At 31.3% G+C, this 26,160-nt stretch overlaps 1 protein-coding gene across 1 annotated transcript in view; it reads left to right on the forward strand.

Moving 5' to 3' along the window:
• Positions 1–26,160, forward strand: part of LOC107069486 (uncharacterized) — a 91,877-nt gene that overhangs the window by 19,985 nt on the left and 45,732 nt on the right. The window contains 6 exon segments of the mRNA XM_089172033.1: positions 13,957–14,315; positions 14,670–14,908; positions 15,009–15,223; positions 15,408–15,663; positions 16,230–16,484; positions 16,774–16,904. Coding sequence (XP_089028159.1) covers positions 13,957–14,315; positions 14,670–14,908; positions 15,009–15,223; positions 15,408–15,663; positions 16,230–16,484; positions 16,774–16,904 — 1,455 coding nt within the window.

Genomic DNA, 26,160 nt, shown 5'->3' on the forward strand with positions numbered 1-26,160 from the left:
AAAATTCCATTAATTAAATTTCATTATTGAAATTATTTTTAAATAAATAAAATTAATATACGAACAAATACTACTCGACGATGAGTATACTATTTATAATGATAGATATTTAATTAATTTCATTATTTCAAGTAAAAGTTTTACGTCATATCGTGGGGGTGAGGGTGGAGGAGGATGGAAATAAATAACAATTAAATTAAATCATATGGGAAATGATTAGTTGACGAAACTGTAGTAATCATTATCAGACTATAATAGCTTTTAATTGACAGAAAATCGAAAGAGGAAGAAACATTATGGTTGGGTCAAAGTTAGCGGGATGATTCGAGATGGGTAGGGAAGGGGAGGAGGGATAGTCAGATTAGCCTTGCTAATGATAGGGTATATAGACAAAGTTGAGATAAGTGTGAGTAAGGGATTAAAGTAGGACTAATTTTGTAAGTACGCGGGTGCGGATTTGTGCAATGAGCACATTTAGGTTAGTAAGGGTTCGCGTCCTACGGGGAACTAAATTAGCGATGGCTAGGGTATTTAGGAAGAGATAGTTCGATAGCGCGAGTAGGTAGACTAAGAGGGGATCGAGGTTACGATAGTTTGACGGAGGTTAGATTGCGGCGAATGGCACAAACAGGAATTAACCTCAACAATTACTCGGCCCTTTGCGGCTGGTAAGGTCAATATCCCTCGAGGTCAACTCATCTGTCGGCTCGTATTATCATTTAATCGAAATTCGCTTAAGTACGGACTATATAATATCATATTCTATGCGGTTATATATATACATATAAACAAATTAATGATGTACACTATCAACCAAAAGTTTTCAATTTGATAATATGATTAATTCTTCGATTGAGGTAAAATATTTAAAAAAAAAAGACACCTCATAATAATTTAGGCAGATTTTTGTTTGTTTGTCGAATAAAATCTTATTTGTTTTATCATTTGTTTCCAATCGTTAAATTTAATGCAATTCACAATGATCCTAACCTATCAAATAATTAATTATAAATATGATTCGATTAAAATGATTTTTTATATGGGTTTTAATCTTTAAGAATATAATCTTTGACTTTCTATATCGTTTTCGAGATAGATGACAAAATTTAACGCATCATAATAATTCTCAATAATGGTTCCCAGCAGTTTCACGTAGTAGCTATCGGCGATAGCAACATCACAAATCTTTCTCGTAATATCGTTTTATGATCGAAGCTTGCCTACGGCGTTTTATCGGATTCCTTTTTGATAAAAATGATCAAACGTTTGAAAAAGAAAGGAAAAAAATGGAGTAGAAAAAAAAATAAATAAAGGAAGCTTGCACGACACAATATCGATAAATTCCATATTTGTATTTCTATACTCGAGCGCGCGCACACACAACACATATATATATATATATATATATATATATGTTATATTATCGTATTTAATATAATTAGCTTATCGTATTATCCGGAGAGGACTTCGTCAACGATGCAAAATTAACGTTTTCCATTTTGCTTATTAACGTTTTCTTTTTTCCTCTAATTACTTACCTTTTCTTGTTTTTTCTTCCTCACTCGTATTCCGGTAACTTAGGTATATAAATATGTATGACTGATTATTTAATTATTTGCATACATAACTCGATAAATAAGAGAAATTTTCAAATATAGATATATTACCAACGTAAAATGTTATTAAATTAAATCATAATGGAATTAAACAAAAATAATATTAATATTAATGCGAATTAAATTAAATATTAAGAATTAGCAATCTCGTTATATTAATGTTGTGAAAACGAGTGAAAAGATAAGATTAAAAAAAAAAAAGAAGTAAAAAAGAAAAGAAAAAACTACATAGTTTACATCCAATTACATATTTCATTCTTTCACCTTTAATTTAAAAAATGTTAGAATAATAAGTTATAGAATAATAAATGTAATAAATAATTCGATATGTAATATACGAGGAAAAGATATTTTGTTAAATAGAAGAAAAGATTTAGATAAAAGTGGATAAATAAGAAGTAGGATGGGTGAGGTAGAGGGGATCATAGACTTGGTTGAATAATTACAAGGTCTATTTAGGTATTTTCTTGCTAAAGAAGAGAGTATGACTTCGTCATTTTATAATCGGATAAGCTATTACGTTTATGCCCATACGAGTTTTAGCGCTTGAATCAGATCTTTGCCAACAATAAACTGAGCTAATTTATGCATTGGCCGCACCCCAAAACAATGAACCAACCAACTAACGAAACGTTTAATCTGAAAATATGTGTGTTCGTGTGTATATATGTGTATGTTCAGAAATTATTCCCAAACGACAAGGGACAACTACGACAACGGATGACGCCTAGTTCGTAACCTAGCATCCCTTAAAGGTATTACTATACTAACGATATTCTCTCGATTATTATCGGTGTAACCAACAAACATAGAACAAACATTGTTAAATAAAGAAATATTTGTTTATCTTCAAACAACTCGTACACATGGGCACGAAATTATTCGCGTGCAAGATTTATTGACTGGGTGGGTGAGAGAGTAAAGAGAATAAATTTTTGTTAGTTAATGAATCGTTACTACTTCTAATAAAACAATTCGTCTAATCATTGAACAAATACAAACGCAGATAGTTAATTATCGGAAAAAAATAAATTAAAAGAAAAAAAGGAATCTTTTCTTAGGATAGAATAACGTCACATGAAATAATTTGTATAAATTCTTTTAAAGAACGAACATCCATCGGATCTTTAGAAAATAACAAAATTGTTAGAATTAACGTTATCTCTCTCTCTCTCTCTCTCTCTCTCTCTCTCTCTCTCTCTCAATGAAATTCTTTTGATCAAAACAAGATATATATATATATATATACAAAGTTGTTTTCTTGTAATTAACAAAGTACTAGATAGAAAAATCATTTGATGTTGCTAGCATTGATTGGGTAACATCGTAAATTGAACAAAATAATTAGTTGAAATACTTTTAATGAATTACTCTCACATTAGATCATTGCGAATGAGTAAAGTCAAAGAAAACCTTTTAAGTATTCGTACTAAATAAGTTAAGTAAGTACGTTTAGAAACGGTTACATGTTCAACTCCAATTACAAATGCGTTTTGATGCCGAACATTGTAGGGGATATGTTACAAAGAGAAAGAGAAAGAGATAGAGATAGTGAATAGAACACATTTCAACGAACATCATCAGGAATCCCTATCTCTCAGTACGAGCAAATATTTATATTTAGGTACGTCGACCCGAACGAGAGTTTCGGTACACCTACATGCTAGAACTGATACAAGGACAGCTTAGCTTACCTCTCACCGATTATATCTCATGGGATCGAGTACTACCGTGTACTTGGCTTTGTTTAAGTGCGTTACCTATGCAGTTTACCTACCCAGAATATCCAATTTGGTTCATCAACTTACTCCTAACTTCTCATCAACTACTAACTATTGCTCATTTATTTTTTACTTTTTTTTAAAAACATATTTCCAATATATATATTTCAATAATCTTCTTCTAATGAGACGATAGATCATTTATTTGCCTTTCAATTATTTTCAAATTTGATTATTTGTGATTCGATTAAACTGAGGAAGAAGAGGAAAGAGGGTTGAATAATTTTTATTTTCAATAAAACTTCTCGTTCTCTCGTGTCTGTTATTGAATCATTTTTGAATTAATTTTTAGAACAACTTCCCGATGGTTACTTTTTGAAATGTTACTTGTTTTTTTGTTTGTTTGTTAACAATCAAACAAATCTTTCTAATGAAAGGTTACTTTTTGGTCTCCTTAGTAATTGAAATGACAAAAAAAATCTAAAACACTTCTATCGTACACTAAACGCATGTACGAACACTATTGATTGATTATTAATTCACACGAAGCCTAACTTTGGTACGTTTAAACGCTACAATATCAAAATGATTTGTTAATGACAAGAGTTGATGACTTTCAATATTGTTGTTAGCTTCGTTCTGGATAGAAATTATTTAGAATGAGGGAGGGAGGCTAATAATAACCCTAATAATACAAACTTGGTACATAAAATATTATAAAAAATAGGATAAGAGCAGGCTAATAATAAACGAGAGTATCATCGAATTATATTTCGTACGCAATTTTTAATCTTTTTATTACGAAACTATTAAAACAAAAAATAAAAAACAACAATTCACATATGATTGCATCTTAAACATTCGAACATAATTGACAAGATATGTACTACTACTATGATGTCGTTGTCGAGGTTGTTTTATTTTATCCACGTTTAAGAATTAATTAATCGGAAAAATAAAAAGGTGATAGATCGCGAGTAATTGACAATGATAAAATCGATCAGATATTTTTTTTTTTTTTTTATTATCTCGATAAATATGTGACGGCGTGATGAAATATATGAGGGAGAGGGATGATGAGGGGGGAGAAGGGGGAAGGAAAAATATAGCCTCGAGATGTAGCGTAGACCGTTGTAAGTGTGCCGACGTTAATATAGGAAAAACCTTGAGATTATCGCCTTGGTTAGAAAGAGAAGAAAAAAGGGGGGGAAAAAAAAGAGAAAAAAATAAACGAAGGAGAAAAGGAAGAGGAAGGTAGAAAGGAGGAAGGAAGGAAGGAAGGAAGGCTTTGCCAGTATACAAGAAAAGAAGTGGAAAAGACGATCGGGTGGAAAATTCGAGTAATCTTATATCTCAAACTGTAGTCTCTTTCTCTTCCTCCTCCCCCTCCCCCTTCCCCTCCCTCTCTACCCCTTTCTCTCACTCTCTTTGGCATACTAGCTTGCACTTGGAAAAACTTATTTCTTGTTCTCTTCTCTTTTCCTACTCCTAGGTTTTTACGCGTCTCTTATTTATCGTATTTTCTTCCTCGTTAAATTTCGAAAGAAAAATATGAAGTTAGGCGTTTTCCTAAAAGAGATTCGTAGTCGTAGTCGTAGACCCAGGTTTTCCCTTAATCTATCACCACAAACTCGTCTGCTCATCCCCCTCCAATCCCATTCAACCCAATCCACTTCCAAAACTATCCCCACCATCACCACCACCACCACTAGCACCATTACCTCAAGCTTTCAACTTTCTGGGAGAAAGTTTATCTAGAAATTGTTTAGTCTGCTCGATCGCACATACAACGATCGAGCAGCTTCCTTTCACGGATCCTCCTTTTCTCGGCTGTGTTGTCGTTGTACTCCTCATGGAAAGGAACCTTTTCGTGCGAACTTTATGCGTCGTTATCAACGACTACTACTACTACTACTACTACTACTACTACTACTACTACTACTACTACCGGTAAAACTTATCTTTCTCGATCGTGCGATTTATTCGGTTCTACAACTTTCGAGATCGTTCGAATACCTTATTCCATCTCTCTCTCTCTCTCTCTCTCTCTCTCTCTCTCTCTCTCTCTCTCAAACTTATTTTTCATGGGATCACATTTATGGATTTTTCAAAAAGTCTTTGCCAAACTGGAAAGAGCTACTTTGTATATACGGTTTTATTATTATACAATGTAATACATATTTTCTTTTTTAAAGTTTAAAATTTTATTGAATTTTTTCCTGCATCTATTGAAATGGTTTCTTCTTTTTATATGTATGTTACCGTGAAAGACCAAAATTGAAGATTGTCAAGACTCGCATGATCGCTTAGTATATGTCAGAAATATTAATGTATAAGAACTTATCTAAATATTTGAGTTTCATCAACGTATTTGATATTCGTTGATATTCACCATGTAAATCTTGACATTCTTCTATTTCAATCTATCACAGGTAACATTTGTATATATATAAATTTATGATATAACTAGATTCTTTTCTAGGTACTTTTTATTTCAAGTAAAATAAATTGTCGTTATAGTTATCATTATGATTATATTTTTTAATGGTTATTCTTTATAACGTCAAATGTCTCCTTTTGTAAAAATTTGTTACGTATTCAGAGCTCACTTAGAAATATTTTAAAACTCAACGATACTATAGTGTAGTATTACACAACACTGTACACTGTAATGCTTTAAGCATTCCATTCTATCGTTTCATTCTATTCCCTTTTTCGTATTTCAGATTCAACGAATTTTTGGTTTGTTTTTTTTTTTTATTCAAAGTCAAACATTCAACTAACCCAGCAGGACTTTTATATGTAAAAATATTTTAATCATAAAATATTAATCATAATAACAATATATTAGGTTGGAAACTATGAAACGGGCGTTGAATGAAAATAAAAACTGAAAAGCGCAATTTTTCACATTATTTATTATATTCAATTGAAATAATTTCCATTGGCATCTACGACTTTTTGCCAACGATTGGGCAAATCATGTATGCCTTTTTGAAAAAAATCTTTATTTTTAGAGTTAACAAACAATTCAAAAACACAGACTAAACAAAAAACGCCCGTTTCATAGTTTCCAACCTAATATTTTGTATATTTTTCCAGGAAGAAAAGAAAATCGTTTAACTCTTTGACTGTTAAAGGCGTATATATACGCTTTCGCAAGTCCATCAATATATATGAAAGGCGTATTAATCCGCTCTCACAAATCCATTAATATATACGAAAAACATGCGAAAATCGCGCTTTCATATTAATGAATTTGTTTGAGAGCGTGCTGTAGTCAAAGGGTTAAAGCAGTATGATTTATCAAATGAAATGATACGTTTTGGGGGGGGGGTTTGGAAGGTAGAGGAGTTGAGAGTGGGAGGATAAGGTTGGAAGATATTTTTCAAAAGCTTTAGGCTCTTGGCAAAGGTGAAACACACAGAGAGGTATGCGAATCAGCTTTGGTAATAGTGCAATTATTTTGGAAATAGTCGAGATTCCGTTATACGTAATAGTCATTGTAATACCTTTCATGAACGGCATGAGATATCGATTTGATGACTAAGTTTTTCTGATAAAAGCTTCCTCCATTTTTCTCTTTTTTTTTCTCATCTTCAAGCAACATTTTCCTTCAAACAAACGATTCGATCGATCCATGCGAAAAGCGTTACACTGTATATAACGCTTTTCTTTTTTCCTTCCCCCTAACCCTTGTTACCTTATGCTCTCCTCCTCTTTCTCCTCCTCTTTTATTCCACTTTTCTTTTCTCTTTAAGTAAATTTACCAACCCTTTGCCGATAAATCGCGTCGCACAATGTTTTTTCTTTTTCTTTTTTTTCAATTTTTATTTATATTTTTTTTTCTCTTCTATTGTTCTCCTTTTTTTCTTTCTTTCGAACGAAGTACGATTACACGAATCTTTTTTTTATTGGAAGAACAAACGTGAATGAATGGCGGCAAAAAAGTAAACGATGATAAGTTAATAAACCATCATATTGGTACACTTGGCATTCGTCAAAATAATGAACGGATGAAACAACACACACACGAGTCTTCTTTCAAATTTTTTTCTTCCCCCTTCACTCCATTTGTATTTTTGCTTTCTTTTTTTTTTTTTTTTATCAAGGATGAGAGACCCCTATTCATCGTACACCCACCAGCTCGCTCCATGGACAAACAAAAAAATGCGCGCGGCCGTGATTTTCTCTTTTGCGCTTTACCAGACAAAAATGGGTAGATACGACGGTTGGTTGGTTGGTTGGGTTGAATAATCCTGACGAGAGAAGAAAAAAAAATTGTCTTTTTTATTTTTTTGCGAGTAGTGAAGAGAAGGAGGAAGGGAGGGAGGGAGGGAGGGTGCAATCCTTCGAATGAATGAACGTTTTGTTTTTTTTTGCCCTATCCGTCACGCCAGTTTTCTTTTTTAACGGGAGGGTATACTATAAATCATTCGAATTTATGTTTTGCTTGTTCGTTTAATGTTGGAATATTAATAAAATGAATGAAAATAATTGAAAAAGAAAAATTAGAATAAAAGAAAACGAATGAACGAAAGTGTCAAAAGTTAATCGAACGACGAAAAAAAATCAACTAGGGTATTTTTTTTTTTAACACTTTTGTTTCCGGGCGCTGACTATAGTCGGTATCCATCGACGTGTATACACGTGTGTCGATTATAATCGGTAAAAAATTTTACTTTATTTGTTGAATATCTCACTTTCGATTCTAATTGGCTGGTATTACGATTGAACCTTATTACAAATATATTTTAATAAAATAATAAGTAAAAAAATGACGAAAGGTTTAAATGTTTTCTTTTTCTTTTTAACCAACGTTTCATTCAAACTGCTCGTCGTTTTATTTTTTTTCTGAACAAAATTGATTGGCCAATCGTTTTTTAACACCTATATATTGGTTTTATTCGATTATCGATAATAGATAAAAAAAAATGAGAGTAGAGAAGAAAAAAACAAAAGATGAAAAAAGATAATAAGGGGACGATAATCGGGTGTGTGTGTGTGTGTGTGTGTGTGTGCTGTCGTGTATGAAATATTATGCGTACGTTGACATTTTGTATTTCAAAAAGAATATTATTTTTTTTTAAATAAAATTATTTTGTCATATCTATCATCTTGCGAAGGTAATAGACGCATAAAAACCGCGTGCAATCTTTTTTTCAACGGTATATAAATACCTAAAACCTCTGGATAGCAAAATATCGTTTCCTCGCTTGGAATAAGAAGAAGAAGAAGGAAAGAAAGAAGAAGAGGAAGAAGGAAAGGAAGAAGAAGAAGAAGATAAAAAAGAAGAAAATCTAATTTTTAAGCTTACGGCGAATGAAAATAGCTAAACTCCTTATCCCGAATGAAATTGAAAAATAATATTCCTATCCTGTCTAATCCACTTTCTTTCGTGGCTTCTCAAATATCGCAAAATGGAAGTTTTCAACACCATCCTCTTCTCTCATCCATCTTTTTAACGTTTGCTTTACAAGATAATCGATATTTTCCTCTTCTAACACTAGATATATATATATATATATATAGAGAGAGAGAGTAAGAGTGTGTGAAAAGAGGGTTGGGAGGCGTGGTAAGAACCTATATGCGTTGCAATTAAACTCCTTCTATCATCATTACATGCTCTCCTGGCAAGAATAAACGATCTTAACGTATGGACACATATGGTAACGTGGTAGATACACACACACACCTGCGCACATACACATACACACAAAGCTAACTATATATAATACGGAACATTGAACAATATCACGGCAAGTAAATAAATGTACATTGTTGATTACTTTATAATTTGTGCAAATTGTTACATTTCCATTTATTTTTTTAATTTTATTTTTTATCGGATTAAAATAATTACGATATAATATTAGAATATTCTTTTTTCTTTTGTCGTAACATTATTTTAATCTGACTTAAATGTGGCAAATTAAAATTAGTTCTCGTAACATTAAATATGTATATAGAAATGTTGTTGTCATTTGTATAGAAAAATGCAAATGTATGAAAAATGCAATTTCAATTAGAATTGTAAAAAATGCAATTTCAATCGTACTATTTTATCAATGATGACGCACAAAATGATTTATCACGTTTACATTTTCATTGTTCTACCTGCGAATAAATCCGAGTTATATTCGCGTTTGAACATTTTACGAGCTTTACCTCCTGTTCGCAAATTTTCATTGTTGCATCGTGTATTCGTGTAAACGAATAAGAATGTAAATTTCTATTATCTCATTGGAATCAATCTGTGCAGTTGGCGATACAGATTTTTTTCCCTTTTTTTTCTTTTTTGTAACATTTATACCAATAGTTCAATATCCGTTTCGATTCGTTGTTTCTTTTTGGTCTTTATTTCTATTTACTATTGCATTGAATAAACCTCGAAGTTATACAGCTTAACGATGATTAATCAATGTATTTATCAATAATAAAAAAATCAATGTAATTATCGACATATTTTGGTACTTATGTTAAACAACGAACAAATATTTTTCTCATCTATTAGGTGCTTTTAAAATATCAATTGTTACATATGATATTTTATTTATTACACGTATTCACTCGAACGAATAAATATTTTAAATATAATAAATTATTCAATAAAAGTATTTTCATTTCTTTTTTTCAATGATAAATAAAAGATGATTTTCTCATATGTAAGGATTTAAGTAATACGAATAGTCAGACGTTTATTACGTATCATTCATTTCTAAGTAGTAAGCGCCAGCATTCTCGTAAATGGTCACACATTAAGTAGTAACAGTTAGGTCTCGTATACGATCAGACATTAAGTAGTACGAGTCAAGCCCTTATATGATCAGAAATTAAGTAGTAAGAGTTAGACCTCGTGTATGATCAAACATCAAGTAGTACGAGTCAAGCCCTTATATAATCAGAAATTAAGTAGTAAGAGTTAGACCTCGTGTATGATCAAACATCAAGTAGTACGAGTCAAGCCCGTATATGATCAGACATTAATAAATGAAATTATTTTTTAGATAAACCAATACTTTTCCATTGCGTTTGAAATCGTACGCGATCTAAATTCGATCTATGAAGTAAGATTAATGAAAAAAAAGAAAATACAGGAAAAAGATAGAAAAAGATAAAAATAGAAATAGTAGAAAGTAAAGCTCGCAACTATCAGGAAGAAGACACTTTATTGATGAAAAAAATCTCTTGGATTTAATACCGGCTTCTTAATACTCTTAAGAAAAAGCTACTGCTTTTAGGAGATAGACTGGATTTCGCGTTCGAAATAGAAAAGCTTTTTATTCCTTCGAGTATCTCGCCATTTCGTAAATAGAACGAAAGATCTTGGTCGTCTAGCTCATTTTCCTTTTCTTTTCTTTTTTTTTTTCTTATCTTTCTTCCTTCCTTTTTCTTTGCGAACAAATTTCAAAAGTAATTGACTTTTATTTTGTTTTCCTCGTTATTTATTTCTTTCTTTTCTTTTTTTCTTATCAACAGAAAAAGATCCTCATCAACGAATATAAATATAGTTCGCGGTATTAAAAAATATATTACTCGAAATAACTTTCAATTAAAATTGACTTTTATTCTATATTTTCTATAATCTTCTTCTTCTTCTTCTTTTTTTTCGTTAAATTCTTATCAACCGTGATATTGAAAAATATTATATGAAATATTTTCTAATTGAAAGAAGAATGGTACGAGAGGATGGTACAAAAAAAAAAAGGAAAAAAAAAAGAAAAACCTATTGAAATAGCTATAGGCAAAAGGTGTAGTAGGAGGAATATTAAATTGCACGTTCATCGATCTTGAAACGGTCAACAACAATCGGGTTGGGGGTAACGCGATTGGTGCGTGTTAAATGCGTGAACCACCATCACCGAACGAATCTTTAATCGTTACAAAACGTTTGACTCACCGTGCGTCACGCGAGCTTGCGCATCTTGCAAGCTGAAGCTTTTGTGCAGGTTACACACTACTACGTGATGCTGATATACGAGTTGCAATTTATGCAATGACGTCAGCGTCAATCCCAACCTGTAGCTTCGATCGGGATTACGTTGCCGATGTTCAATACCAGACAAATTGTATACGAGAATATGTGTGTGTGTACGTATATGTTTATGTGTGCGTACAGGCATGTGGTTTGCTAGCGTGTGCGTCACTACAATTCGATTTTCGTCGGAACATTTCATTATCGTTAAACGACTCTGGCTCGTATAAACGGAAATTTTGGTAGAAAGGTTAGGGTACACGAGAGATATCGTGTATGGGTATCGTTTAATTGGATTCTATGATAGACAAAATTAACTAATATCTTTGTGCATTCAACTATTTGTGAAGAAAACTTTCAATTAAAATATACTAAAATAATACATTCACGTTGAAACGATGAATGAATGATAACACGGAAAATATTTCATAGTTAAAGTCGTTCAGGTACTTTATGAGATTCAAAAGCTTTACCCAAACATTTTCCGCATACTTTTGGATCTCTCTCTTTCTCTCTTCTTTTTTTTATTTTATTTTTATTTTCTCTCTTTCTAAGCTCACCTCAACAGACAACCATCGTACTCTCTTGAACTCACGTTTGCTGTTGGTATAATAAATGTAGTAGACGTTTAACGATGACGTGTAAGACGTAGGTTGCTTTCGGATACTTGTCCCATGTGAATTTTGGCTAAAAAAAAGTTCAAACGATATATTTACACTTGAAAGAGAAAGAAAGAAAGAAATAGGGACACGTTCGCAGACACATTTAACTCTTTCAGAAAATCCAATTTCTAACGTGACCGTTCTCGTTTCTTCGTTTTTATTGCAAGAAAAAAAAATTGTAACTTTGATTAACCGAAATTCTTTTATATAATATCTTTTACCCATATATCTACCTTTTTATATATACATAGATTCTTATATATTCTATTTGTATTCATACCATATATCTACTAGTTATCGTAGTAAAATTTGATTGACATAAACACGCGCTAACACTTAGAAATTTATGAGAATAGATGAAAATTTCCGTTTCCTTTTTCACCGTCTAAATTTGATCTTTTCTTTCATAACTGTTCGTTTAAACTTTGGCAATGTTTCCAACGCTATTTATAGATATTTCTACGTATAACATTAGATCACATATACGATTTCAAATAATATTTCAATATATATAAATATAATATTACATTTGAAATATTTGTTTGAATTGTAATTTAAATGTAAATATTAGGTTGCCAATATAAGATATATGATTTAAATCATTATTTGATATATATATATAATATTAAATTTGAAATATTTGTTTTTGAATTTAATTAAAATGTAAATATTACATTCCTATCAAAACATAATAATTCTATATATTTTAACCTTTAACAAACCTTTAACAAACGAATTTTAATTAACTATCATACTTCAACTTACAAAATTTTAAGTATCAGATTTCAAATACTACAATGACGTGTCAATTTTGATTTAAAATACTACAATGACGTGTTAATTTTGATTTTGAATACTACAATGACGCTTGTTAATATAATTTTTGATTCGTAATAATTACCAATAACGACCTAGCGATATATTTGAAACAGAGCGCCGGAAATCGATGGTGCCTGAGAGACACACTTGGAGCGTTAAGGGTTAAAAATGATTTTTAAGATTACATGTAAACCATTAAAAATATAGAATAGGAAGTTTGAGGTTTATAAACTAAACTATATAATATATATAATATAATAATAAATTTATATAAAATATTTGTTAAAATACAAGTGAAATATAAATATCAGATTTCTATCAAAACTTAATAATTCTATATATTTGCAAAATAATTTTCAAGTTTCGACGTAAACCATTAAAGACATAGAATAGAAGGTTTGAGGTTTATAAACTAAACTATATAATATATGTAGGGAAATCAATTGTTCTGTATCCGGCTAAGGATATCTAATTCCCCCGTGTTGCCGACACTACTTGAGATATAAAATATACTCTTTATTCTCACAAATTATTGCTTATTACAATTACAATTACCATTACAATTACAATTACAATAACGCTTCGCAACTTCTCGCACTCACTCAGACCTCACAGAATCACTACTCACTCGCTACTCTCTACTCGCTATTCTCACTCGCTCTCGTCACTCAGTTCTCTCCACGCTACTCTCTCGAAAAACAAAAACCCCGATGCGTGACCGTCCTCTCCTTATAAGGTTTCTTTCCCACCCCGCATGTTTCAAACGCACTCGGACCTTTGGACCCACACCGACTAACACACACAACATGTCGAACCTTAGGACCCACACCGACCTACACACACAACCTCTCGGACCTTTGGACTCACACAGACTTACACACACAACCCCTCGGACCTTTGGACTCACACAGACCTACACACACAACCTCCTCGGACCTTTGGACTCACACAGACTTACACACACAACCTCTTCGATTTTCAACACACCCCACATATATATAATATAATAATAAATTTAAAATATTTGTTAAAATGCAATTGAAATATTTCTATGAAAATTGAATATTCCTATATATTTGAACAATGATCGGTTAAGATAAAACGTAATAGATATATAATAGAAAGTTTGAGATTTATAGTTTGACACGTGTGTGAGTTTTCAGGTGGCATCGGATCGACGACTGGGGGTGCAATCGACCGTTTAAGTTGCGGTTCAGCTTCCGCATTGGGCTACGACGTCGTCGATAAATACAGGGATGGTGGTATCGTCGAGACACCTGGAGGAGGAAGAAGAGGAGGACCTGGAGGAATGGGAATGGGGGGAATGGGAGGAATGGGAATGGGTATGGGTGGTGGAAGATTGGTATTAGGTGGTAGAGAAAGGGAAGATGACACGAAAAGCGCGAAAAGTGCTGAAAGCATCTCCAGAGGGGTCCTACATTCGAGACAAAGCCTTTTGGATCTTGTTAGCCATAAAATCATGGGCAGACATACGCCCACTCATAATTATCAGGTTCAGCAGGTTTGTTTTCTTCTTATCTAATTGGCTTTGTTTTAAAATTATTCGTGATATATCGTGTGACAAAATATTCGTGATCAAGCTCTTGCACGCGAGATACAAACACAACCAATTCTAAGCGTCTTTATCGTTTATTTTTCTTCTTTTTTTTGTCTCTTTTTCCAAACGTATATTGGAGCTTCTTTTTTATTCTGGTTTTTCTCTTCCTTCTTCTTCTTCCTCTAAGAAATTTCAATGAAAATAATGAATATTGAACGAATGATAAAAAAAAAAAAAAAGAAAAAACAAAAGTAATCGATGTTGACGCTAGCGTTGGCTTGATTCTCGCGAGTGGTAGCAGCTTAGTGCTTCGTCCAGGTATACTCTGTGTCGCAGCGATACTTTGGTTCGTCCCGAGATTCCCTTCAGGGTGGATACGTTAATCGAGGTGCTAGCGAATTGGATCTCAGTCGAAAAACAAGAAGGAGGGACCAGCAAAGGAGTAGAATTAAGTTGCCCTATGCGGTAGGTGCAACCCCGTCTCGCGATCATTCGCAACTTCATCCACCGGCCTCCATCAATCATCTCAGTAATGCAAGCTGCAATGGTACCGAAACGTGAGTGTATCATTGGGTACTTAAATTCCTTTTTATCTTCATTTATAATACATTTAATACATTTTTTTTATATCATTTGTATTTTTGTTGGTATTCTTAGAAGGTATACAGCCCAACAGCAGCGACAACAACGAGGTAGTCGTGGTTTTCCTAGTCATGCCGGAACCAAAGGTTTCCGTACAGGTGCACCCAATTGGTCATTCATCTTCGACCCAGCGGGACGACTTTGTTATTATTGGTCAATGGTGGTTTCCCTAGCCTTCCTTTACAACTTTTGGGTCATCATCTATAGGTTTGCCTTCCAGGAAATAAACGGTCAGTGAAACTTATGACATTTTTATATTTAAATTATCCTATCCTATTATCGTATACTTTTGACTAAATCTATAAATAGAATTTTTGTTCGAACTTCATATTCGTGTCCCTTTTTTTTACACACTAATACACACGTAAATTGTTTCAATATATATTTTTACCTTAATCATTTTTACACGCTTAGGCGATACCCGCTGGATTTGGTTCTGCCTGGACTATTTCTCGGATTTTTTATACGTTCTGGATATAATATTTCATGTAAGAACGGGATATTTGGAGGATGGCGTTTTACAAACTGACGCGACCAAGTTACGGAATCATTATACGAACAGCACTACGTTTTACATAGACATACTGTGCCTGCTGCCCCTCGACTTTTTATACTTATCTATAGGATTCAACAGTATGCTGAGAAGTTTTAGACTCGTTAAAATTTACCGGTTAGTCCAACTTCATTTTTGTATTAAACACCCCTTGTATTTCTTTTTTCTCTTTTTTTCTTCTTCCTCTTCCTAACACCAAAATCTTTTCCTCATTCTCCCCCCTACCCTTGGCTTCTTTAACCCATTTGCATCCATTAGTGTACGCGTGTTATACATGCTCCATTTTCTTCTTAACTATCCACCGTGAGATGTATACGTGATCAACCTTTTTTTTTTGCTTCTAAAATGAACTAAAAGATTAATATATCTACGAGAATTTTTGCTCGTTTAGGGTTTAGAAATTTTAAAATGGTATCAAAATGAAGTTATTAAAATATATAAGTAATATAATTCTGAGATAATAATTTTCAAAAGTAATCGTACAATGTACTATCAATTAAATTATTAATAATGTTAATTTAATTATTCTTTATAATATGCAAATGGGTTAATATTTTCTATATATGTATATATTGAGTTATTTTTCTTATCAATCCAGCAACTACCAATAAATCCACTTGTTCGGATAAATAATGATTAAGTGATCACAGATTTCTGTCGTGTTCTCGATCGGTTTGACACAGGTTCTGGGCGTTCATGGACAGGACCGAACGACACACGAATTATCCGAATTTATTTCGTTCCACCTCGTTGATACATTATTTGCTGGTGATCTTTCACTGGAACGGGTGCCTCTATCACATTATTTATAAGAACAACGGTTTCGGCAGTAAGAATTGGGTATACAACGATTCCGAAACCGCTGACGTTGTTAAACAGTATCTACAAAGTTACTATTGGTGCACGTTGGCACTAACCACCATTGGCGATTTACCCAGGTAATTAATGAGAATATAAACAAACAAAATCACATTTTTTTCTTCTTCTTCTTCTTCTTCTTCTTCTACGAGATAAATAAATAAAGAAAGAGAGAAAGAACAAATGTGACGAATTTTCTTTCTTCTTTTTCGTGCGTCGACCACTCTACCCTTACCCCCACCCTAACTCTCATTCTTACCCTTACTGTATCTACTGACCCACTGAAACGTCAAACATGAGAGAGTGAGAAAGAGATAACAAGGTTTGTTTACTTTACGTGCGTGACTTTGTTTTGTTTTGTTTTTCTAGGCCAAGAAGCAAGGGCGAGTATCTCTTCGTAATAGCTCAGCTGCTTTTTGGTTTACTCCTATTCGCCACCGTACTGGGACACGTGGCTAACATCGTAACTTCGGTCAGCGCGGCACGAAAAGAATTTCAAGGTTAGTCGATGAATATTAAAGCTTGTATAAACCTCCCCCGAACTCCACCATACTCCCATCCCTTCTTTTCCCTGTCCTTTCGTAACACGTTTTCTATCGTTGTTGTAGTTGTAGTCATAAACTTTAGCATTTTTATCAACCCCTAACCCCCACCCACCCTTTAATGCATGTCTCATTTTTCGATACTCCAATTTAATCTTTTTTATTAACATCGTTCTTCTCGCTTCACTAATATTTTTATTTCATAAAAAAAAAGAAAAAAGTTTCGTCTTGTTTATTTCTTAACACGTTGAGCGCCACGTCAGCCATCAGTGGCTGACACTAGACTTTCCGTTTAGGCCGCGTTCGTCACGGATGACTGACACGTTCAACTATTTTTTCGATACAAAGTAACGCCTGTGGCCTGACGGGAATTTTCCTAAGAATTTACATGGCGTTCAACGTGTTAAAAAATAAATAATAATTTTATTCTCTTTTTTTTTCTTACAAAAACGGGATTAAATATATTTTTGATTACAAATTTATAATCGTTACTGTTAATTGTTAATATATTGTTATAACACTTTTCGTTACCTAACGATCCCATATGCAGGTCTTCTATGCAAATGTCCCGTATCATGGACCTAATTTACCCTGTCTTACTTGTATAAGGGTAGGAACCATGTAACGATACTTATACATGAACGAATTTATATTTATATTACTTCATGTATATTTATTTCTATCACAACGGATCAAAATGATCCATCTTTATAAAAAAAGTCATATTATATTTATAGCAAAAAGAATTTTTTTTAACTAATCAAATATCAATCACAATATATAACTTGTAAAAAATTTCATTCAAAAAAATTGACAATCAGTCATTTGATTGGTCACGTTACGTTTAGTGTTAACAAATGTGATGAAGGTGGTCAATTATTTTCAAATCTTAATTATACTTGTAATTATTGCTGAATAATTTTTTTTTTTTTGAAATTACGTAGAACAGATAGAAAATGTGTGTATGTGTGTATGTTTGTGTTTCTTCTTTTTAATTTACTTTACTAGAAATAGAAGTAGAAAAAGAAGAAGAAGAGAGATAGAGATTTTTCTTAGGTAAAACACGTACATATATATATATGCTTGATTAATCAAAGTTCTTTTCAAATAATCACTCCCCTTCTTTCTCTCTCTCTCTCTCTCTCTCTTTTTTCTTTAGAAGTAAATGCAGCAAATCCTTTTATTTTTTTTTTTTTTTTTTTGTTAAAAAGGCATTCTTTCGACGATTACTACGGTACGAATAGCAACGTCAGCTTAAATGCTGTAACGAGACCAAATAAAGAGAGAAAGAGAAAGATAAAAAGAGAGAGAGAGAGAGAGAGAGAGAAAGAGAAAGTATTCGAGTGTACTCCAAAGGCTTTCGCAAGTTGGCCATCGCAATGGGGAAGGGGAAAAGAAAAAAAGAAGAAAAAAAAAACGATGATAAATAATTTCATTTTCAATTAAGTCTGAACAACGAATAGACACTTCATTTTAGTGCACTCATCCGCAGCTTGTTTTAATTTCTCTCCTGCCCGCAACTCTACCACATTCACGTTCTCCACAATGCTCTTTCACCCCCACCCCCTCCCCTCCTCCTCTTCCTCTTACCACTCTTCCTCCAACCAACCCCTCTCCTCTTCCTAGTTCTCCTTCTCTTTTCAAATGTGTTTTCTTTCTATTTTTTCAATCTTTTTTTATTTCCTTTTTTTTTCTTCTTTTTTCTTTTTCTTTTTTTTTTTTTTGATCATTTCATTTCATTTTTTATTATTTCTTTTTATTTCGAGCCCTTTCGAAAAGAACATTTGAAGCACGAAAAAAAAACGAATTGCGCGAAACGAATTTTCTCTCTTTTTTTTCTTTTCTTTTTTTGTTGATGGAATTCAAAAGGCTTTTTAATTCAAAGTCATTAACACGCGTGCGCGTGTTAAATTTTCATTCATTCGTTTATTCATTTTGTTCGTTAGTTCGTTCATTTATTCTATTTATTCATTTACATCATCTTTTGTTGTTGTTGTATATTATTAATATAAAATACGTTTTTAAATTATAACAATATTTTTGCTTTTTTGCTAAATGGTCGACTTAAATAAGTAATTTAATAGAGAATATAGTGCATATATATATATTATATAGGTAGCTATAAAGAAGTTCAAACGAGTGATGCATATCGATTTACGTATTATTTATAGACCGATATATGGAGTATCTATTTCTGTAACTACCTATAATTTAATCTATAAATTAGAAAAAGATACTTTAACGAGATTTTTATTTATAATGTACTGCTTCTTTATAGTTAGAGAATTTCCCCAAGAGATATCAAGTATATATATATATGTTTGTCTACCTATATGCTGCGTATGTGTATGTTTTATAGGTAAACACATACCAGTTGAAAGCAATTTAAAATAGGCCATCAAAATACGTCGATTGTTATTGGTAATAGAAAAAAAGATGCATTGAAAAAAAAAAAACTTACAAACAACAATTTTGTTTAATAACAATCACAGCACGAGCATCACTTGTACGCTTTTCAAAATTGATGTAATATAATCAGAAATTCTATTTGATCCCATATGGGATCGCAAAGATTTAAAAAAAAAACTATAAAAACATTTAGACTTATACAAAATCGATTAAAAATTATATTAACAATATTATAACATACATTTTTCAGTTTATTATATTGAAAGGGTAAATATTATAGAATCTATATACACAGTGTCGGAAAAATATGGTATATTGAAGAATATAAATTATTCGGTTAAAAATGAAAAATCAAATTGATCTTAAAAAATTGTCTAATTCTATTTAAAAAATTATACTAAATTAGGAAAATATTAAATTTACATTATATGAGTATAATTGTGTTATAATAAATATTAGAATATATAATATTTATTTATATAATATTAAAAAAATAATATAATAAAATATAATATAATATATAAATATTATATAATATTTATATAATAGACATAGATTATAAAATGAAATTTTCTGTTGAGATAATCGAAGGAAAATGAGATTATATTTTTGTCTTTTTGCAAAAGAAAATAATAAATAAATGAAAAGAAATAAAAATAAGAGAAAGATGTAGGAGAAGAAATAAAAGGTGTACGAATCTTTTATTCTCTAGGGTTTGAAAGGGGTCAAAAGAAAAATACAATTTTCGGTAATTACGATAAAACGACTCGTTTTCGGACTACTTCGGGAAGGGTCGTTCGAGTGATTAAGAGTAAGTATGTAATAAAAGTAAAGTCATGATATAAGCTAACTTATGGCGATCCTACGATTTACGAAAAACGATACCCGACGATTTTTACCCTCATCAATGATGTCAAACCGTACAGGGAGTTGTTCATTTTCTAAATAGGTTAAATGATTATCTTAGAATATTTTTTTTGGTCTTCTTTTTTTCACTGCCACAGATTACTAATTATTATTATTATTATTACTATTGTTCGTGATTAAACTCGTACAAAAAAAGGACAATTTTTATCATCAAAAGACAAAAAAAATTAAAAACCGCACTTGTACTGATTTTATATATTTATTTATTTATAATTATTAATTTTTCCATTTACTATAATATTTGCACTATCTCTTTTTCACGATTGTCTTTAGTAGTTTTCCTATTACGAATTTTAAAATGGTGATGGGGGTGTAATACTTTATGTATGAATTATTTGCAAACGATTTTTAAATAATGGTAATATTATTTTTTTTTATTTTCTATTAATATATTTAACGAAATATGTACAAATTATTTTTTCTTTATTTTTTTTTTGTAAATAATATTTGTCTTAATATTTTTGTTTTTTATTTTCCATAATATAAAATTAAAGAAAATTGATGATACCCTACGGTGTACTTTAAAAGAAAAATAATTTTTTTCATTTCTAAATTGATTTTTATTCGCGTTAGTGTTTGCTATACGTTATAAAAGATAATAAGAGAATTTTTCTTTATTAGATTAGGTTTTCTTTGTTGTTGGTGGTGTTGTATTGCTTTGGTTAGTATGATAAATTCGATCGTAGTAAAGTAATCGAATGAAATAACTTGAAATAGAATGAAACGATTTTTCCTCGTTCTAAATCGTCGACGTTTTGGGAATAGTTGGTAGGAAAAGAAGCATAACAGCACAGTAGAACCAGAACCAGAACCAGTACCAGTACTAATACCAATACCAGTACCAGCAACCGGTTAGCAAAATCCCGTCGTAAAATTAAATCGACGCGGAACCATCGGTTCTGTTGGTGCCGATGGGTAATAGAAAAACGTACGTACCAACCAACCAAAAAAGGTTTCCTCGTTGTTTTGCAATTTTTTTGTTTTACTCTTTTTCTTTTCGGAGGGACGCGGAGTATTTTTTTTATTCAACTAAATTAAAGGGGAAGAGTTTAAGCGTAACTGTTGAAACAAAGCGTAGAATTTTGGTTTTCTATCGAATACATAGAATAAAAAAAGATGTATTCTCTTTAAAATAGAAAAGAATGTAGTTTCAAGCTAATGGATACAATGAAAAGCGTTCAATATTTTTTCTATAATGTTTTCATTTTTATTTTTTAAAAACGCAAAAATGTGTTTCAACGTGAAACGTATGATATGAAAACAGAATTGGTTGTATTCGGTGTTTCGACATGTTATTTTGGAAAAAAAAAATTATTATTACACGGAACAAAAATATATCGGATAATGAAAAAAATAAATAAAAAATAAAAAAAATAATACACTTGGAACTCATATTGTTCTAAAATTTGTTGTAAGATTCTGATAGGACGAAATAAAATAAAAAATAAAATAAAATAAAACCATATAATGTTGACAGGATTAAAGCACATAGAAAAAGTTCAACGTTCGTTGATAAGATTTTATAATACTCGATAATAAAAAAAAAATAAAAATAAAAAAAAGAAAAGAAAAAATCAATAAGAGAAATATAATTCTAATACATCTTGAAATGAATTGAAATTATGGTTCTAATGTAGTAAAAAAAAAAAAATGGAAGGTAAAATTAAATTTGTTTGCGATGATAGTACTTGCGTTAACGGTGGGGGGAGGGGGAGGAGTGGGGTACAGGTCATGGGGGAAAGAAAAACATATATAAGATAAGAAAAGAAAAGAAGAAGAAGAAGAAGAAGAACGAAATGAAAGTTGATTAATATTGCAAAAGTAATCTGAGAGAAATTCTTGAGTTATCGTGAAATAGCCCGAAGGGTAAAAATGTCTGTCAGAGAAAGATAGGGGAGGAGGTGAGGAAGGGCGTAGGCTAGAGAATAGGGTAGATAGTAGGGTATGTACCTAATCGCGACGCTCTAGTCGTTACTTTAACAATTTTCCTGAGGAAATGAAGTTTCCGTGAAAAAGAATTGGCTCACGTTAGAAGGATCGTCTCGGATATCTCGAGATTCTCGGTGCATTTAACTCTCTCTCTCTTTCTCTCTCTTTCTCTCTCATCTATTATGCAGTTATGCACAAGCTTATGACAAGGATAAGGACGATGTTTTATTATTATTTTCTCTCAGGGATATCTTCTTATTTCTTTTTTCTCGTGGAACGTCTAATCGAAGTTTTATCGATACAAAAAATGAACAAACGTTGAAAATGATTAAAAAAAAAGAAAAATCAACATACACGTACAAATTAACTTGAACTCATTCCTATTTGATTGACTATTTTACCTGTCAAATTAAGTAATTATGATAGAAATGAAATAAACGATCATTATCTTCATATCTTTCTCACTTTTGTTCATTAAAATAACATCTTATAACAATTCGTTAGTGAAAAGACAGATGTTTGCAATTATGTGTAGAATTATGACAAGAATAAGGATAATTTTCTATTATTATTTCTTCTCATAGCAAAATAGATTTTTTTTTCTTTTTTGTAGAACACCTAATCGAAATTTTATCGATAAAAAAAAAACATACACACACATGAACACACATGCACAAATCAACTTGACCGCACCTCCTATTCGATCGAAGATTATGTTACCTGTCAAAGGTAATTACTTGTAAGTAATAACGATAGAAATGAAATAATAAACGATCATTATCTTTCCTATATTTTTCTCATTCATTTGTTAACTAACATTAACGCCTTATAATAACACGTTCGTGAAAAAAAAGGAGACCTGTACGAGGATCGAGGCTTTGTTCATTCGTTCACGTTGATAGAAATATATCACAAAGGGCAAGTGGTATTACTGGAAATTACTTGTTCGTTCGTTCATCCCCCAACTCCCACTATCCACTCCACCCCGACCACCCCCTCGCGAGATTACTTCGAGTAATTGGACGAGTGACGCGCCTATCAGTTTACAAAAGAAGAAAACGAGAAATTAGAACACGAGTTTGAAGAAGAAAGAAAGAAAGAAAAAAAGAAAGAAAGAATAAAATAAATAAATAAGAAAAAAAAAGTATAAAATAAGAAAAGATGAGAGACTATTGACGAAAAAAAATTCTATTACTATTTTTTTATCCTTGATTTTAAAAATAAAACGTTAACAAAGTATATGTGTATAAATTTATTAAAAGTATCGTTGAAAAATTGTTTAACAAGGAAACTTTGATGAATAGTTCGTCGATTTTCTCTTTCTAGCTTTACTCGGGATAGCTCAAACCACAATCTGCCTGTTACACGCACCTGCCTGCCCATGAACCTGTCAGATATTAATTACGTTAATTATGTTCTACACAGTATTAGGACACTAATTTTGACGTAACTATTGTTACTACAAATCGGTAATGCTTTATATGATCTTATATCGTTAAATGATTCTCCAGATGTTATTCACTTATCATGTAGAATATACTTTATTATTATTATTATTAATTATTATTTCTATCTTATTATTTTACCTTATAAAGGAAACAAGAATAATTCAACGGTTTAAAATAAATCCTCTTTATCGAACTTTAATATAATATGTTATATATATATAACAAAAGCCAACTAAGAGAATACCCGAAATTCTATCAACAGTCTTAGAATCTTAAACTTCAAATTTTATCATATTAAATACTCTCTCATTGTTATTCTATTATCAATTCCTTTAACATATACAATAATAGAATAATTATTTAATTTAATACAATAACAGATACATACGTCAAAGATATTAACGTATCATAAATCTTTATTATTTGATTTCAAACCTATCATTAGATTAAACTCCAAAAAGTTGGTGGCTGTTTAAACAAAATTAATATTTCCAAAAGTAAATTTTACAAAAACAATTCATTATGCAATTTCAAAGTTAAAATACCATTTTGATGAAATTCACAAACTTTTGATTAACCCGAATAATTATTATCATAATTAAATACTCATAAACTTCTTATTTTTTTATTTTTTTTATTTTGTTTCTCAAAACTTAATATAACCAATTAACAAACGAATCATTGACGTGTTTTCCCCCCCTCTGAATGTATGAAATATTAGCACGTATCAAAGGGGAAAGGGGTGTTTTAGCTAGTTTCTCGCTGTACACCGATCGATTACAGTTTGAACGAGCTTGTAGCATAGCTGAGCTTTGCCCGGGCTTCCTTCCATCCTCCATTCTCAACATTATACTCCTGAATAGTCTTTTAATGTTCGATGCTTATGTATAATTGGAAGGCCTATCCATCTTTGTCAGGAAGATTAGAAGCATTTGAGGTAATAAGCTCTCAAATACCTTCCTCATTCATTCATTCATTCTTTCATTCATTCATTTATTCACTCATTCACTCTGATAACCCTCTCGTGGTAAACATACACATGCACAGGTATACACAACAGCCATGTAAGCGCATGCATATACATATATCTTAAAATTTACTTCATACTGTTGAAAATTTCAGTAATTAATTCGTATATTATACAAAATTTCACTTGATTTTAATTCATTGATTAAACATTATTATTTATTATATATTCTCGTGTATCTTATGAGATTCCAAAATACGTTTTAAATGAATACAGTTTTGTTTGATTAATTTTAGCATTTGGTATAAATAAAATAAATCGTATCACATTATTCCTCTTTCGTTTGAATTATTGCGCGTGTATGGAGTTGATCATAATACTAGGATAGTAATTATTTTTTAAATGATAAATTATGTGTAAATTATTTTTCGATAGATAAGTTTTATTAATTTTAGAAATTATTGTGTGTGTGTGGTTTATTATAAGAATATTATTTTTTCTTATACAAATATACAATGAAGGTGTATCATATACCAAAATGTACAGGTGGCCCTCGATTTCCGTGATTTCTACTTTCGCACAATTCACTATTTCGCACATTTTTAAAGATTCAACTGTTTAATCCTCTGCGATCAGATGTCCCCTCTCAGGGAGAGCCATCAGATGACATTGTTTGGATAAAAAAAATAAAATAGTTTTAGTATTGCCTTAGGGCTTGCGTCAATGTGTTATGATTTTTAGTAATTTAGTTAAATACTTGAAAACATAGTTTTTGGTGCATATTTTTTTACATCCCACTATTTTCGAACATTCAACATTCGCACACACTCTCAGGAACCAATTATGTGTTCAACATACGAAGGCCTACTGTATTTATTTGAAAATTGTATTCATTTTAAATCTAACAGTGTGTATTATTTTATTTTATTTCTTTTTTATAGGTAGGGGGTATATAGGAATTGTAAAAGATTTGTCACGTTAATTCACAATGACCTCTGGTAAAAACGGCGTATCTCTTATCTCACAGTCCAACTACTGGCAAAACCTTCTTCGTGCAAGACTTTGAATAATATATGAACGAATGCTGGCTGGCTGCTGTTACTGCTATGCAGCAACGAGAACAGCCGTTCTGCGACACTATGCGCTTCGTTGCAGTGTGTCATTGTACAACGTGTTAACGAAAACTATGTTATTATAGTTAACGAATAATTTGATAAAGATTAAAGTAAAAAAAAGGCACTTGAAAAATGATAAGTGTTTTAATTGTTTTTTTTTTCTATTTCATTTTTTATTTATTTTATTTTTCTTAAATCTTTATTCTTTCCTTTTCTTTTTTTGTTTTTAAGTATTTTCTTTCTGTCATTGCACTTTCGATATTTATTTATTATATCGAACAAAAGCAAACCGTTGCCATTAGCAACATTTCAAACGATTTTCCTTGATCGTCTTTAAACAAAAAAAAAAAAATAATAACTTTTCGGATCTTAACATCGTACAAAATTTTCAAGGCAACATTTATTTAGGTTCAATCATG

The sequence above is a fragment of the Polistes dominula genome, unplaced genomic scaffold (assembly GCF_049000335.1).
Source record: "Polistes dominula isolate Pdom_NZ unplaced genomic scaffold, Pdom_raw_medaka contig_73, whole genome shotgun sequence".
In the NCBI taxonomy this organism is placed as follows: Eukaryota; Metazoa; Arthropoda; class Insecta; order Hymenoptera; family Vespidae; genus Polistes; species Polistes dominula.